At 42.6% G+C, this 17491-nt stretch overlaps 1 protein-coding gene across 2 annotated transcripts in view; it reads right to left on the minus strand.

Moving 5' to 3' along the window:
• Positions 1-2343: 2343 nt before the first annotated feature.
• The window catches only part of GRM3 (glutamate receptor, metabotropic 3), a 48130-nt gene continuing 32982 nt past the window's right edge, over positions 2344-17491 (minus strand). The window contains exons 3-7 of one of the 2 annotated variants that reach the window (XM_009700369.1): positions 14459-15525; positions 6576-6719; positions 6034-6059; positions 5258-5278; positions 2821-2884 (exon numbers count right to left, since the gene is read on the minus strand). In XM_009700369.1, coding sequence (XP_009698671.1) covers positions 2821-2884; positions 5258-5278; positions 6034-6059; positions 6576-6719; positions 14459-15525 — 1322 coding nt within the window. Of the gene's footprint in view, positions 2895-5257; positions 5279-6033; positions 6060-6544; positions 6720-14458; positions 15526-17491 lie in introns of both variants that reach the window. The other variant, XM_009700370.1, reaches the window with a different exon arrangement.

The raw sequence follows: 17491 nt of genomic DNA on the forward strand, positions 1-17491 counted from the left end.
CACTGAGTGCAAAGGGAGAAGAGCTCGACAACCTCATATGTAGCTATTTATACTGTAGACAATGAATGTTAGGTGAGGTGGATTTGACCCTGATCGTTGCTTTCCATAAAAATTGAGAAGAAATTCTCATCGGCTTAGACATTTTTAAGAGCTCCATTAAGATAATATAGATGCAGAGATATCAGCATTAAGGTCAGATATTCTGACCTTTTGCCATACTGTGAACAGCCTTTTAATCCACGAAATAGCACACAAAAGTCAAATGAATGTAGGTGCCTAACTTGAGATATGTTAAGGGGTCTTGATGTAGAAAGCAAGACTCCCAACCTGTGAAAGCTTGACCCCTGTGAGAACCAAGCTGAAAACTTTTGGCACTCCAGAGCTTGTGGAGAGGAAGAAGCTGAATACAGGGCTCTACATGTAATGCAGGCTGAGCAATGCCTATTTTGGAGAAAGTCCTAGGAATTTTTGTATTAGACAGCTCCACGATGCAAAGATTTAAACAGCTGCCTGTGTAGCCAGTCGCAGAAGTGTAGAGAACAAGAGGTCTTTGCTGGTGGATACGTGGATGTCCAAAAAAAATAGGCATCCATCTGTGAGCAGGTATTTTAAGAACCTGCGTCTTTAATTTTTTGCATTCAAAATAACAGCTACTTCCTTTGCCAGTTCAGCCCTATGGACTTGTACTGTTCCAGAAATGAGTAAAAACATCTGCAAGTGCAGGAGAACTGGGCTCCAGAGAACTTGTACATCCAACAGTGTGTATCTGTAATGTCTGCCTTTCAAGCCTCAGTGGTGTTGCCTTTGAAGTCAATGAGAATTTTGCTATTGACCTCAGCTGGAATGAGATCAACGGGAACAAGCCCTTAGGTAAATATGCCCAGACACATTAATCAAAGGTGTGTTTGTTTCTTTAATGACTTATTGGACCAGGCAGAAGGGAGGATTTCAGCATGTTTCAATAGCGTGAGGGCAGCTTTAAGAGTGCAGTTACAAAAACCAGACTTTAAAGGTATTTTGCAATTGTCTAAGTAGCCGGTATGTGTGTCTTGAATCATTTGGTTTGAATGCACAGGTCACCCCAAAGATGTGTGTAAATGTCTCCTGGATTTCTCTTTTGTGACTTTTTTTGGTCTCTCTGTTTCTGCAGTGCTCCAATTACCTTTTACGGCACTGTTGATGCATACAAACTGAACTAGCTTTGTTTTGACTGGAGGAATAAAATAGTCTTAGTTAATTTTCTGACAGATTTTCTTCCATCTCTTTGTCAACCTAATCTAAAATCTCTTTTTTATATACTACCAATCCATTTTGTGCATGACAGTATTAAGTCATGCCAAACGAGTGAACCAGAGATCAAAAATTTTTGCTAATATCTCATTGAGATGCAATTAAACAACTTCACTTTTGGAAACTACCCTACATTTTAATAACAAAAAGAGCAATTGAGATGCTTGAGTAATGAGCACACTTTTAAGGAGAGGGAATTTATACTTGACCCTGACAAAGCATTCGTTATAAGCATGTATTATGTGATATGGATTTTGTAACACAGGTGCATGCACATACACAGATCTCATAGAATCTTAGAATTGTAGAATGATTTAGGTTGGAAGAGACCTTAAAGATCACCTAGTTCCAACCCCCCTCTCATGGGCAGGGACATCTTCCACCAGACCAGGTTGCTCAAAGCCCCATCCAGCCTGGTCTTGAGAACTTCCAGGGATGGGGCATCCACAGCGTCTTTTGGCAACATATTCTAGTGCCTCACCACCCTCACAGTGAAGAATTTCTTCCCAATATCTAATCTAAATCTTCCCTATTTCATTTTAAAGTCATTGACCCTTGTCCTATCACTCCATGCCCTTGTAAAAAGTCCCTCCCAAGCTTTCTTTTAGGCCCCTTTTAGATACTGGAAGGCTGCTCTAAGGTCTCCCCAGAGCCTTCTCTTCTCCAGACTGAACAACCCCAACTCTCTCAGCCTGTCCTCACAGGAGAGGTGCTCCAGCCCTCGGATCATCTTCGTGCCTCCTCTGGACTCGCTCCAACAGGTCCATGTCCTTCTTGTGCTGAGGACCCCAGAGCTGAAGGCAGTACTGCAGGGGGGGTCTCACCAGAGCGGGGTAGAGGGGCAGAATCCCCTCCCTCAACCTGCTGGTCACGCTGCTTGTGATGCAGCCCAGGATATGGTTGGCTTTCTGGGCTGCAAGTGCACACTGCCAGCTCATGTTGACGTTATGCATGTACGCACACTAGTTCTGCAGACTTTTTATCCTTTTTACCTAATCTTATGTCTAGGGAAACGTAATGACCTTGAGGGAGGAAGAGACAAAAATGAAAACATGCTGAAAAACTTTTATCATTTTATTATTGGTACCTTTACATTAATACTGCTGTTTTGTGCTGAGAAAACCAATCTGTTACACGTAAGGTAACTGTAATATACAACATAGAAATGCAGTCTAAGTTAATTACAACAAGGAGCTACAAAAAAATTTTGTAGGAAAGAAGTCACCTAACATTGCAACTGTGCTTGCAACAAATCACTCCTTTACTGCAGGGCTATGCACATTGTGAACCATGGTTATTTACATGTCCCTTACAACCGTTAACAACAGAAGGGCTAAAATCAGTCTAAAAAGTTCCAGAACATCACTATATACTGTACAATCCTCAAAAATAATTTATTACACTGTTTCTAAAAAAAGGTACTAGTTTTGTTTGAATTTCTTTTGTTTTCTGGTGTTTTCCAGAGTGCACAACATGTGCAAAATTTTGCCTAACAGTCTAAAAACTCAAGAACTGAACTGCAAGTCACAATCACAGAGATGAAGTGGTGGAGTCCAGAACTTCCCTTCCATTGCAGACGGTCGGTACATACATACTAGCAGATGCTGAAAGAGAAGGAGAGGAGAAAATCAACTGACTTCAGGGCAACAAAAAATTACAACATGTAGGATTAGAATTTATGTTGATCTGGACCATCTCACCCACTTTACCACCATGCCCAGTGAAAAGTCACTGTACATGACTGTGTCAGCAGTGGAGCTGATGGAGGTACCGCTTGCACCTCTACAAGGCAGTGCGGATCTCAAGCTGAAGCACGCTCCGGAGGAACCTGATTTCTCTTTGCTGATGGTTGAGAATGCTTAGGGTGAATAAGCTTCTCCAAGAAGTGTCTGACTAAAATACATGAAAATTTTTTGGATTATTCTGGGCCACTGGGTCTCACTTTATAGCCCTTTGGATGATAGTGTGAATTAATATAGCTAGACTGGTGCTAAGATATCCTTGTAGAATAAAAAATGAACCTTTGGATTTTTTTGTGTTTTATTGGCAAGAAATGCTAAGGTCTGATACTTTGAGATTTCACATAATTGGAATGGACATTCCTGAAATAAAATGTATACATTTTTAAATCTAGGAGAGAATTCACCTCTGCATATTAGGACAGTGTGTTGATTTACTTTTTAATTTTTTTTTTTCAAAAAAATCTATATACATGTCGAATGGAGTAAAGAAATTTTTAAATAACTGAATTTGAAAGCAAGATTATTTATCACCTAATCCTACAATATTTTCTGACCGTAATACCCTTCATTTCTAATACCTGATCATCCTGGATCAGGGTTCAATATACATCCAGACGTGAGGACCAGATTCTGATACACTTGCCTATATTGCTTAATATTTTGTACAAAATGTTTTCATTGCTACCGTGATGTAAGATGACAATTGAATCTGAGTATCAGAGTCTGTTTCTAAATGTATTTGTATTTTTACTGTACGATATATTACCATTCTGCTAAAGCCTTGTGGATTTTAATTTAAAAGCAAGCTGGTTTGTCCATCTTTGTTAAAATTATCCATTGGGCATCTGGAATGTGTTTTCAGATACTCTCTGGCATCTCTACTCACAGCACCATAAAGCTGTTTTTCGAAAGATACATTAGGTTAATGATAACAGTGACCCAGAGAAACGTGATGCCTTCATCAAAGAAAACACATGAAAAGCAATGACTTAGTAAACTCAACCATCCAGTGCAAAAAGCAGTTTATGCAGCTGACAAGGGCATGCTCAGTCTTCCAAAACTGGTGCTAGCTGCACTCTCAGTTACAGACTGGTTCTACAGAGACGCTCAGCATCATTTTTAGAACATATCATTCTTTCTTCAAATCAGCTACTATTTCTAATTCTTTCATTGACTGAATAAATATTTTATGGAAAACAGAACTACTTTAAGTAGAGAAATTTAGAGGTGCCATTTGGACTAACCTACTAATCAGAGGGCAGGACAGGAGAGCCAAGAATGAGCCCCTGCTCTGAATTAGGTGGATGGAGTTTGATGTCTCACAACCTGGATGTAGGTAAAATGTCACAGGTGCATTATGTTTATAATTTTGTGAAAATTAACTATCAGGCTTTGTATTCAGTTTTTAACTGGGTGTAATATGGCAGTACATCGACCTGAAATTTTTATTATTGTTGTTATTTTTGTTTCTGCTTATTGTTGGCAAGTAGAAAAATCAGTACTGCTTAGGAGATCCGATTCAAATCCCTGTTCTACTGCAGTATGACTACAGGCAAAAGCATTTCGTTTCTGTGCACATCAGCCACCCACCCAGAACTTTTCTAGCTTCAGGGCTTTTTTTGAAGTCCAACACATTGAAGAACATGAATAGCTCAAATAGTACAGTATCTGGGTCAGGAGGATGTCAAAGTTGAACAGAGAAATATGGTGGTAAGTGAGAAATGAGTGGCCTTGCCTTTTGAGTTCCCAGGCTTTCTCCACAGCACGTACCTCTCTTGTAGTGCTGGGAGGCAGTTATTAACTCTGCTGGGTGGAGTAAAGTGTTCACAGTGAGTATCCAGCTCTCTCTGAGACAGGACAAAAGATCTTGCTTTTCCTTACAGACCTCAGCAATGTTAACTGCTGGCCCTACAGGGTTCTGAGTTTCACGTCGTGTCTTATAGCAGCAGCCAAGGGGTTTCCTGAAATATTATCGGATCTGCTAAAGACATTTCACCTTCACTTTGCCTTGTGTTGAGGCCAAGGACAAACGTGTGACATGACCACAAGTCTTGATTTGGCTGCAATTCATACTTTTGGTCTCCTCTTTCCTGGCCGTCCCTCATTTTGCTTAGATAACCCAAAGCAAAGAACGAGAGGTAAAATGCAAGAGCCCAGCATGGCCTTGGGCACCTTGCAGCATGCCTACGCAGTCAGGAGCAGGCAGGTTCAAACTTGCTATCTGCCTCCCGCTTCCTCTACTCATGCTCACAGTCGGACAACTGTGAGTTAGTCATGTATAAAGACCATATATCAGGACCAATTTACAGCAGGGGCCCAAAGAGAAAATTTACCAGTCTGGCTATAAACAGTAGCTTCAATCCTTTTTTTGACCCCTGTGAAGGGTACTGGAAGGAGCTCAAGTCTGTATGAAGCTCTCCACGTGGACATAACTTGGATGAATGACATCTTCTGGTGTATAAGCTCAGCCTGAATCATGTAGGTGCTTAAATCAGTCCTAAACTCTCTGGGAAATTTTGTGAGTGCCGACCTCCTACCTTACGGGGATACCTCTGCCAAGCCCATAAAACAGACCACAGGAAAACTGGGGAACATCCCAATGGGGGAAACACTGCAGGTAAAGCAGAACTTACGCAGCATTCTGCCAAATGGGAATTTTCAGATTCAAATAAATGTGTATGGCTATGTAAGTTTCAAAACATGTCATATACTTCGGTACACATATATCCTGCCTCTCTTCAGCTTCAGTCTATATTCTTTAGTAATCCAGACTTCAGCTGTCAAAACGATAAAGGCTCAGTGCCTCTAAAACAAGTTTCCTCACTTAGCAGTCAAGTATTCACCTCTACTTGCTTTCTGCAGAGCACATAGCAAAGAAGAGGAGCTGTATTCAGATGACCACATGAGATGAGCTCTCATGACCACTACCACACCGCAGCTTATGCAGTTGACCATTGACTCAGGCCCTCCCTCCACTGCCTGTTTTAGGGGCACAGAGCACTGATTGCTTCTCCTGGCCGTGGCACTCTCAAAGGGTATTGCTCACACTCTGCATACAGACAGAGTTTATGGCATCTCTTGTATGCATTTGCTGCAGACTTGGAACCTTTCCTTATAATACAGGTAATAACAGCCATTGAGAACATGCTGCATTGTGGCCCAGGTCTTGTTGGCATGTCATTTTGGCAGGAACACTCCAGGGACATCTGTTCGTGTTGCTACTGCGAGAGTGACAGCGAGTGACAGGCTTTACTTGCTTAGTGCGGCAGGGCTGGAGTCAGAGCCCACCAAAAGCTTTCTGCTTTCAGTAAGCTTCAGAGCAAACTCTGAGCTGATTCCCATGGGAGCAGGAGGAGTTTTTCTCTCCAGACACAAATGAAGTGATGCTTCCATGGTGTACAGAGCCCAGTCTATAAAGGTCTTTTTGTTGCTGGCAAAAACCCCGTTTTGTCTTTATTCAAACTCACCGCAACCCCACGTCCTTATAAAAAAGTGGTAGTTTTGTTACTTACACTGGGAGTAAGTGGTCCCGGTCCCACTGACACTGAACCTGTTGAGATGGAGTCTGTGAGTAACCACATTCTTCTGGGGCTGGAAGAGGATAATGTGCACCTTGGGCGCGAACAAGCAGCCCAGCACAACAAAGCCGCTCAGACTCACAGAGATGCACATGGTGGTGGTTTGCACCTAGGAGAGAGTGGACGCAAAGTGCTGTGTTTCAGTATGGAAAGCTCTGAAATGCAGAATATTAGAAGTATTATCATACAACAGTGGGAACCACAGTCCTGGAGGTTTGCACTAGTACTTGTTAGCTTGAATACCTGTTGCATCCTTATCTTCCACAATCCTAGGATCATAAGAGTGAGACGTATGGTGCTGATGGTGCCCTGTGTCTCTGCGTTTTAGGGGGAGCTTGACTGACTGTGTTATCCCTCAGTTTAGCACAGGAAAAATAGTTCTGCTCTCTTTCTCTCATCCCCCATGCACTTGATTTCTAATTTGATCAAGAAGTCCTCTGTAACGCCTGTCACGCAACAACTGGGCAAAGCTGACTGCAGCGGAAACCAGCGTGCATGTACCACGCTTAATGTGGGTTTGCGTTAGATGCCTCATGCAGAGCATCCATTTGAAAACCAGTTTGGCCTCCAACCTCAATCTTAGTCAGGTAACTTGCACAATCCCTTGCAAGAACATAGATGTGATTTGGAGTAAACAGAAGACCTGATGACATTTGCCAGACTGGGCCTGAAAGGTGCCCTGGCTTTGAGACAGAAGTTTTTGGGCTGAGAAATAGATTGTTTATAAGACTTCAGGATTTTAGAGTAGTTGCCTTGGGGCACTTGGTAGTGCAACTTCGCTGGCACTATGTTTCTTCCTTTTTGTTCAATGGTATAACTAGGTGCCAGTTTACTGCCTCATTTTCAGTTTATATTCTTTTCTTCCAAGCAGATTTCTTAATTAAGGTGTTGAATTAAACTGCTTTAAACTCTACTGCTTAATTTGAACAATTATACATCCACGGCTCATTTTTCCTTAGTTATACTCTTGCAGTTCTTAAAGATTAGCCTTCTTCCATGGGAATGCTTCTCATATCTCCTTGTCAGAAATAATTGGTGCAAAATGAAAAATAGAGTAGGGAATGGACTTTGTTGCTTTATATACATACTGAGCACCAAGTGCTTTGTCAGCAGTGAGTATAATTAATGTGATCGTATAATAATCACTCTTTACTCAAGGTAGATGTGGCAGGCACAATGAAAAGGTGCAAGCTTTCACAGAGTGAGTGAACAAGGAAGACCCTACAGGAGTGGCACGACAAAGTGACACATGAATGGTTCCAGCTACACTTTCTCCTTCATTTTTCTACATTTTTTCCACAGGGCTCTGCAGTCAGTTTGGGATGGGTATTGAAACAGGCATGTACAGGTAAAACAGGACTGGGAGTTTTCTTATAAAACAAGAATAAATGAAGGTAGTAGTTTCAAGGTAAGTTGAAACCGCCCTGCTTTGCTATGGTTTGTGCCTCTCAGAGAAGCTCAGTTGTGCTGACATAATTATACACTCAATTGATGAAATGATTTGGGTTAAAAATAGCCTCAGCCCACAGGGTTTCTTTCAACCCAGGTCACTTCAGTGGTTCGCTGTGCAACCCAGCCTCACGGGCACCAGTGTGCTGGCAGAATGGAGGCAATCCTGCTGGGCCAGGCAGGAGACAGTGAGCTCCTTGAGCCAGAATTACCCTTAAAGAAAATGCAGGGAGAAACTGTCTAAACAGTAGGAACTGTTGGCACCTGATTTTGTTATAATCAGTTTAACACCCAGACTTTCTCCCTTCTCTGTAATTGCTGCATTTCTTAAGCTTTTGTCTAAGGTGATCAGGTTGAAAATTCCCTTAAGTGTGCTAGATATTGGGGCTGCTGTGAATTTATGTTATGTGTGCTTATTTAATCATATCAGGTTTCATTGTATCTTTGATTCTGAAATCAGTGTGGATTTCTGCACAAAAATCAATGGCATCAGAGAAATCTGTCTCTTCCAGGAGACCTTTATATTTTTGACAGTGCAGCTAACAGAGTCAGCCACCAAATGCAGCACTTCGCAGAGCAGTTTCTGCCCTCTGCTTTAGGATCCTCTCAAACTGAGCCAGGAGAAGTTCAGGCTAGAAATGAGGAGGCATTTATTCACAGAAAGGGTCATTAGGCATTGGAATGGGCTGCCCAGGGAGGTGGTGGAGTCACCATCCCTGGAGGTGTTCAAGAAAAGACTGGACGTGGCACTTAGTGCTGTTGTCTAGTTGACATGGGGGTGTTAGGGCAAAGGTTGGACTCGATGATCCCAGAGGTCTCTTCCAACCAGATTGGTTCTGTGATTCTGTGATTCTAGGAACAACTTCTAGGATCACTGGAGGACTCTTGGAAACACTTCAAGGAATGTTAGGGTCCCTTAGTGCTTCTGGGAGAGGATTGCTGCAAGAGGCTATGACTTCTAGCAACCTCCATCAGCTCCTAAGAAGTTTTATCAGCTGTCCTTGACCAGCTTGGAGCTTTTGTCTGAGCTGACCCAGGTGAAGCTGGATCTTGTTGGATCTGGCAGGTGCTGGGAAGAGCCCTCTGTAGGTGCTGGGCAGGTAACAGTTTCTGCAGCATGCAGAAATGTGCACAGAAGAGGGCTAGAATCTTTTCTGAAGACTGTGTTTGTGTGCAGAGCAAGGAGGATGCCACAGGACATGGTCCCCAGGGTCTGCAGGGGCAGGGGCAGCTATGCCTGGCATATCAGGATTGACCCAGACTGGGCTTCTGAGGGAGGATGCAACTCTGCAGCTTTGGAGCTACAGGGATGCCTGAGGCCTCTCATGGGGGCTGAGGGAGTTCTTTTCTGCAGGAGATGTGGAGGATTTCTGTTGATAAGTTAAGGAGCTATGGGAGGAGGTTGGTAGACTTTGCAGCATCAGACATTATGAAAAAAAGGTGGACCGGATCTTCTCTGACACTCTGCATGTACAAGAGCTTGGTCTGTACTAGAGAAGAACTAGGCAGCCTATGCTTGTTGAGTTGAGGAATGGAGACTCCCATGATGATGAAGGCTGGAAGTCTTTGGCTTGTGGCAACAGGGAGATGGTTCCTGCTCTGCTTACAGATCTGCAACTACAGCATAGGTCAGTACCCTGGAAGCAGGGCAAGGAGAGGCAGTTGCACTCTGTGTGAGCGCAGCGAGAGTGAACGGAGCTCTGCCCAGCAAAGGGTCTTGAGCCAGCTGATGTATTATGGGTCAGAATTAGCGGGCAGATCAAAGTGGACAACATTGTGGTAGGTGTCTGCTATAGACCACATAATCAGGAAGAAGTAGAAGAGGCATTTTTCAGCCAACTGGAAGAAGTCTCATGTTTACAGGCCCCGGTCTTCTTGGGAAAGTTCAACCACCCTGACACCCATTGGAGGGACAGCACAGCAGGGCAGAGGCAATGCAGGAGGTTTTTGGAGCATACTGAGGTCAACTTCCTAAAACAGGTGATTGAGGAACTGATGAAGGAAGATGTTCTGCATAATCTGCTGCCTACAAACAAACAAGAACTTGTCAAGAACATGACAGGCAGGGAAAGATTTGGCTGCCACCACCAGCAAATGGTGGAATTCAGTATCCCAAGAGGAGGCAGCAAGGCAAAAAGTAGGAACACCATCCTGCTGTGCATGTTAACCTGTTCAGGCATCTTCCTGGAAGAATACCATGGGCTACGACTCTGGAGAGAAGAGGAGTCCAGGAGGTCTGGCTGTTTTTCAAGAATTGCCTCATCCAAGTTTAAGCATAGTCCATCCCAATGGGCAGGAAATCAAATAAATGTGGCAGGAGCCTTGCATGGATGAGCAATGACTGCCAATAGTCAGTATGGATTTACACAGGGGAAATTATGCTTAACCAACCTGATAGGCTTCTACAGTGAAATGACTGGCTTGGTGGATGATGAGAGAGTAGTTGATATTATTTATTTTGTCTTTAGTAAGGCTTTTAACACTGTCTCCTATAGCATCCTCATTGATAAGCTGATGAAGTACAAGCTAGATAAGCAGACAGTGAGGTGGACTTAAACTGGCTGAACTACTGGGTTCAGAGAATCGAGATCACTGGCACAAAGTCCAGCCAGAGGCCAGTCACTAGTTGTTCCAGGGGCTGGTATTAGGACCAATGCAGCCTAACACTTTCATTAACAACCTGGGACAGAGGGAACACTCAGTAAGTTTGAAGGTGATACAGAATTGGAAGGAGTTGTTGATACACTAGATATCTGTGCTGCCATCCAGAGGTACCTTGACAAGCTGGAGAAATGGAATGGCAGGAACCTCAAGAAGTTCAACAAAGGGAAAAGCAGAGTCCTGCACCCTGGGAGAAACAACCCCAGGCACCAGTACGTGCTGGAGGCCACTCAACTGGAAAGCAACTTTGCAGAGAAGATCCTGAAGGTCCTGGTGGGACAAGTAGATCATGATCCAGCAATGTGCCCTTGCAGCAAAGCAGGACAGCAGCCTCCTGGGCTGTATTGCGCAGAGCATTGCCAGCAGGTCAAGGGCAGGGATCCTTCCCCTCTGCTCAGCACTGCTGAGACACATCTGGGGTGCTGTGCCCAGCTCTGGGCTCACCAGTATGAGAGACATGGACATGCTGAAGCAAGTCCAGCAAAGGGCCGTAGAGACAATTAAGGGAGTGGATCAACTGTCATATGAGGAGAGGCTGAGAGAGTTGGGACGATTCAGACTGGAGAAGAGAAGGTTCAAGAGGATCTTATCACTGTGTATAAGTACCTCATGGAGGGAGACAAGAAAAAGGAGCCAGGATCTTCCTAGTGGTGCCCAGTGACAAGATAAGAGGCCATGGGCACAAACCAAAATAAAGGAAATTCTGTTTAAACATAAGAAAATTAGGAAGCTGGTCAAACACTGGTACAGGTTGCCCAGAGAGGTTGTGGAGTCTCCATCCTTGGAGATATTCAAAACTTGATTGGACACAGACCTGAGTGATCTGCTGTAGGTGATCTTGCTTTGAGCAGGGGAGGTTGGACAAGACAATCCTCAGAGGTCCCTTCCAACCTTGGTGATTGTGTGAAGACATGTTATGTGTGGAAAAATCCCACAGCTGGCATCATGATTGAATCACCAAGAACTCTACTGTAAACTCATCCCTCAGAATTCCTTTTGCTGTTAAAGTTTATTAGATCCAGGGAAAAGAGAGTTGTCGTGCCAACATAAGCAAGCTTAGTATAACAGAAAAAAATGTATGTACTGGTTGTATAGCTATACCATAAACCCTTCTCAGAGCAGAGAAGGCCTTAACCAAATAGCAGGGTTATTTAGTGGGTGAATCTGTAAGACATAATGGCAGTAATATACCATCCCAGCATATCTAATACGCTGTCTGGCACCTGTCATATAGACTTCATACAGGGACATTTCTGCCTCAGTGTTGGAAGGGATGTATACTATGTTGAACTACTTTTTTTGTTTGTTCTTTAACTACTACGGTGAGGTCAACAGCAAATTTCTGGATAAATTTCCAGGAGCTCTTCCTTTTTTTTGGAAGGCTGAGTGCTAGGTGATGTTTGTGGTTAATGATAAAATCTCAAGCCAGTCAACATTCATTTTTTTCATTGCTACTATTATGTTTCTAAGGTTGTTTATTGGCAATGCCACCAGTATCGGTCTACATTAGGATGGCACAGATTGCTTCGGAGTCAACACATAACATTGCATGGAAATTAAATATGGGCTTTTTAAAGGAATCCCAGAAGTGTAGACATACAGGACGAGATTTTCAAAAAGCTCCTGACATGTCATGAAAGTATCAAAAAAGGTGTTAAAAGCATTTTCTGTCAATTTGGTAGTACTCGAATTGGCTTATTTGGAACCCTGAATTTAAATTAAATGCCCACAGGTGGTTTTGAAAATTCCACTCAGGAGATAAAGCTGAAAAATGCTGTTTGAGCAATCAAGTCATACTCCTCTTGACCATTAGTGTCTGTGCTGCCCTCTCATGTGACTGTCTGCACTGATATTACCCTCCTTCTGTGTCTATCTTTCTGATTATTTTGCGTGTCCAGAGCTGTCCCCCAATGCCTGCCTTAAACTTTTCCTTCATTATCTTCAAACCATTACTCACCATTCTAACTTCTCCTGAGACTGAATAATCCCTTTCTCTCTTTTTGTTGCCTTGAAATTATTTATAGTCTGTGATCACGTCTCCCTGGGTTTACTCTTGTCTAGACTAAATATATTTAGCTTTTTTACTGTCACTCTGCGTTGCCTTACTGCGTTGTTTGTTATCTATCCTGGTTTTCTCAATGTTTTCAGTACCTTTCCCAAGCTGAGAAAAATTGTACTAAATACACTGTTCCAGGGTGGTTGCACCGAAAGTATGTTAAGTGCCATTATTAGCTCTGCAGTTTTACATGCTATTTCATGTGCATGCTACTGGTAATAACACCACCCTAAGATAATCTACCTTTCTTCTGGGCAGAAAGTTGAATTAATTCACTGCAAACTACTGTAAGGGCCAACTCCAGCAGTCACTTCTCACATCATAATAACTGTGAGATTTCCAGTGGAGAAGATCCGAATCTTTTTCTGAGATGATTTCCTTCTGTACAAAAATACGATTTTATTGAACTTGAAGCTTTGCAACATTATATGATGATTTAAACAATTTATTGTTTTTTAAGTTTGTTGGTGAAGGCTGACTAATATTTTCTGCTTAGTGAGGTATGTTTTTTATCCCCTACAAAGTGGAGAAAGAATAAATAGGTTCTATATTCAAGCATAGCATTTGTTGGATTTTTTTTTTGTTGTTTCAAAGAACCCTGTTTCATAGGTGTCCTGGTTTCAGGTGGGATAGAATGAATTTTCTTCCTAGTAGCTGATACAGTGCTGCATTTTTTTGATTTAGTATGAGAAAAATGTTGATAACACACTGACATTTTGGTAGTTGCTAAGTATACTTTTTCTAAACCAAGGATTTTTCAGTTTCCCTTGCTTTGCCAGCAAGCAGGTATGCAAGAAGCTGGGAGGGAGCACAGCCAGCACAGCTGACCCAAACCAGCCAAAGGGATATTCCATACCATAGAACATCATGCTCAGTATATAAAGTGGGGGGAGTTGGCGGGGGGTGGGGGGCTGATCACTGCTCGGGGATGGGCTGTGCATCGATCAGCGGGTGGTGAGCAATTGTATTGTGCATCACTTGTCTTGTCCTGGGTTTTACTCCTCTCTCTCTGTTATCTACTTTTTCATTATTATTATTGTTGGGTTTTTTTTTATTTCAATTATTAAACTGTTCTTATTTCAGCCTATGAGTCTTACCTTTTTCTGATTCTCCTTCCCATCCCACTGAGGGCGGGGGGAGGAGTAAGTGAGTGACTGTGTGTTACTTAGTTACTGGCTGGGATTAAACCATGACAATAGGAAATTTTGAAATTCTTTCCTTATCTTTTTTATTTGGAATAAAATACCATGTTTGAATGGCAGATTCTTTTGCAGAAATAGACTAGTTAATTCACTTTTTAATGTAAGGCCCACCTCCACCAAATAATTCATTATGACTCATTCTAGCTCATGACCTACTAGGTTTTTCTGTTAGGACTATGGCTTCACATACTGATGTACTAATATGAATACTTAATCCATACGCTATGCCTCTGTCACAGTCAGACTGATAGTACTAAACTCTTCAACCTCTAACTGTACATGCTTATTTTGAAATGAGACCATCTTTCTTAGAAATAAGCTAAAATTTGGTAATATACTTAGAGGACATTAACATTTAAACAGGGCTTCTTTGAAAGGAATCCAGGGGACAAAAGAAGTGAAAGAAGCTTTCAGTGAATGTCAACACAGTCCTCTAAAGTGATGCACATGATTTATGGAAACAGATATCCAAAGACTTACTCTGTAGTCACTGGATGTCACATAAAATATGGGGAGAAAGGCCAGCCAAATGATGCACGTTGTGTACATTGTGAAACCGATAAACTTGGCTTCGTTGAAGTTCTCTGGACATTTCCTTGTTTTGAAGGCATATACAGTGCATAAGACTACGAGGATTACATCATATGTTAAGGAGATTAACATACTGGAATCTTTGACATTGCATTTCAATATGACAGTCTCTCTTTTCTCAGGAAGAGTGTACCGCCTGGTGCCAGGGGCCTCCAAGATAAGCCACACGGACACCACCACAATCTGTACCAAAATGAGACTCAGGCAGATGAAGACCTGAGAGCTGGGGCTGATGAACTTAGGCCTTTGAGCACCATTCTTTACACCATCAAATATTCTGGCTATGCAGTTCGTTTTTGTCAGAAGGGCAGAGTAGCAGACAGCAAAGGAACTTCCTAGCCCCAAACGACGCAGGGTGCAGATAGCTGGAGAAGGCTTGGCTATGAAGAAGAAAGTCATGCTGTAAGACAGGAAGACCCCGAAGAGCAATATATAGCACAGTTCACGGCCAGAGGCTTTGACCAGGGGGGTGTTGTTGTGCTTGATGAACACAGCAATGACCATAAAAGTACAAATAAAGCCCAGGCATGCAATGGTAACGGGACCTATTGCCCAAGCATCTTCCCACTTGATGTAGTCTTCTGGTAGGTCATAACAGCCAGTCAGGTCAGCTGTGGGCCATTTTCCAGGCCCACAGTCTGCACAAGTGAATTCATCAGCCAGGTACTCATAGGTTTCACAGGGAATACAAATCCAACAGCAGACATCTCCAGGTTGCATATTCTTCATCTCATTAGGAGCACAGGGGTCACTGCACTGGGAGATGGGGACAGAGCTCCTGGACCAATGGATGGAGTCTACCTCAAGTGACAAGGTTTCTGCCCAGTGGCCAACCTTCACATAGGAGTATCTATCTCCAGTGTACTGGAAATTGAACACGTTGTATCGTCCTATCCCATCTCCATAGGCATCAAATTTGACCATACTGTCGGCAGCATTAGGAGGGTTAAATGGAGCTGTGAAAAAAAAAAAAAAAAGAAATAGAGAATGTTATTATCAAAGCTGCAGATGGCTTTTTTACATCCCTTTGGCAAGCACAGACACCTGACAACTTATAGGATCCAACTCAAGTGCCAGCAGGTGAGCTGAGAGGTCTGTATCTGTCTCATTTTTGAAACTGGAAGAAGAAAAGAACTTAGACAATAGAACTATATTTCACTTTACTGCATGAGATGTATTTGTAAATGTTAGATTACCAATATCCTTACTTTTTTTTTGCCCTGAATACGAAAGAATTCTGCAGTTATTTCCCCCAGTATGCACAACTGCTAGCTTTCACGTTTTCTCTTGAAAGAGAGATCTGCTTCTAACTGAGACACAGCGTTATTTGGTGAAATTTGACTATCCTGATAAAAGGAAATTTAAATGGTCAGACCAATAAACATCAGTTTTGAGGCCAACAGTCTGGAATGCAGTTGAACAGAGGATTCATTTTGAGGATGATAGAGAAGTAACTATGTATTTTTCACTTCTCTCTGTGTGGTAGGAAGTTTTGAATCCCTTCTATTTTGCTTCAATTTTACCAGTTTCTGATATTTCTTGTCTGAGATTCCCAGCGTGTGCTGCTTTGGTCCTATATCTTGTTTGGGGAACAGACGGTAAAACCACAAACTGGATCTGTGACCTTCTGTGAAATCAATATTGTAACACTTCCAACTGGTAAGCTCTGGAGAGTTTTTGTTTTTCCTCCAGCTGAGGCTGGTGCGTGGAATGAAGAAATATTAAAAATTTAGGAGGAAATTGCATTTACCCCGTGATTTATTGGTCATTTGCCGTAGCATCAAAGGTGAACAGCTTTATAGGCAGGAAGCAAAAGGGGTTTTTTTTGCCATTGACAAGCAATAAAGGTGATTTCATTCCCCAGTGTCTTTGTTTACCGAAGTGGTTCCGCTGTCATTACTGGAATAAATCTCTTGCCCTGCATCTGTGCCCATGCTGTGCTTGAGCATGAGCGATATCATATAAGGGTGTAATATCTTCCTCCACTTCAACCTCCAGATACTTTGGATTTCTTGCAGTAGATTTATTTAGCTTCTATAAAACACTGAGGCCAAATACTTTCATCTTTACTCTTGCAGAGCGTCACCTTATTTTGCAGTACTCCCACTAAGGTCAGTAAAAGGGACAGCGTTTTTTGGCACAGAAGGCTCATCTGAAGGGTTGATGCATAACCTGCACCTCCACAGGTTGCTGGACTTGGAGTGCATTTCTTTCTCAACTTTCTTCTTATCTTAAGGCAAGGTTGGAAGATAATTTATGCCCACCTATAGTCTCTTCTAGGTTCTTATCTGTGACCCCTCCTGCACTTCATCACCTCATCTGTATCAACCACAGTGGTGAACAGCCTTGGTTTGCAGGATTACAGACTAGGTCTGGGTAACCCAGCGACGTGTAAGATGATTATTTTCTCTTTTTCTTCATTGTTGGCATCTAGTTGTACCACTGTGTAGCCCAACAAGACCTCTGAGTGCACAAAAATTAAGACTAGCATTATAGTCCCCCAAATGGCCAGTCCTCCTAGAATTAACATGCTCTAAATTAAAGAAGTAGCTAAATTCAAAATATAGGTCAACAAGAAGGATATTAAGCAGCTTCCCTTCTCTCCCTCCTCCTCCTCATGCACAGGCATGCAAGCTCTCTCATCCAGCAGCAGCATTAAAATGAAATCATAATGCAGCACTTAACAGCTCTTCAATAATGTGTTCTCATTGCCAGTGTCTTATTTCATTATTCATAACACTTATATAGACTGTAGAAGCTGTGAACACAGCAGCTCAGTTTTAAGAGCCAATGTATTCACTTCAGTGTGATACAGGCCAGTTCCTGAGGTGTGCTGGGAGCCTGGGACTTCTACTGGCACCAGTGGAGCCGCAGGTGAGCGAGACCCACTGCAAACTGGTTGTATGGCTTATCTTCTGTCAA

Source organism: Cariama cristata, unplaced genomic scaffold (genome assembly GCF_000690535.1).
Source record: "Cariama cristata isolate BGI_N322 unplaced genomic scaffold, ASM69053v1 scaffold10645, whole genome shotgun sequence".
Taxonomy (NCBI): Eukaryota; Metazoa; Chordata; class Aves; order Cariamiformes; family Cariamidae; genus Cariama; species Cariama cristata.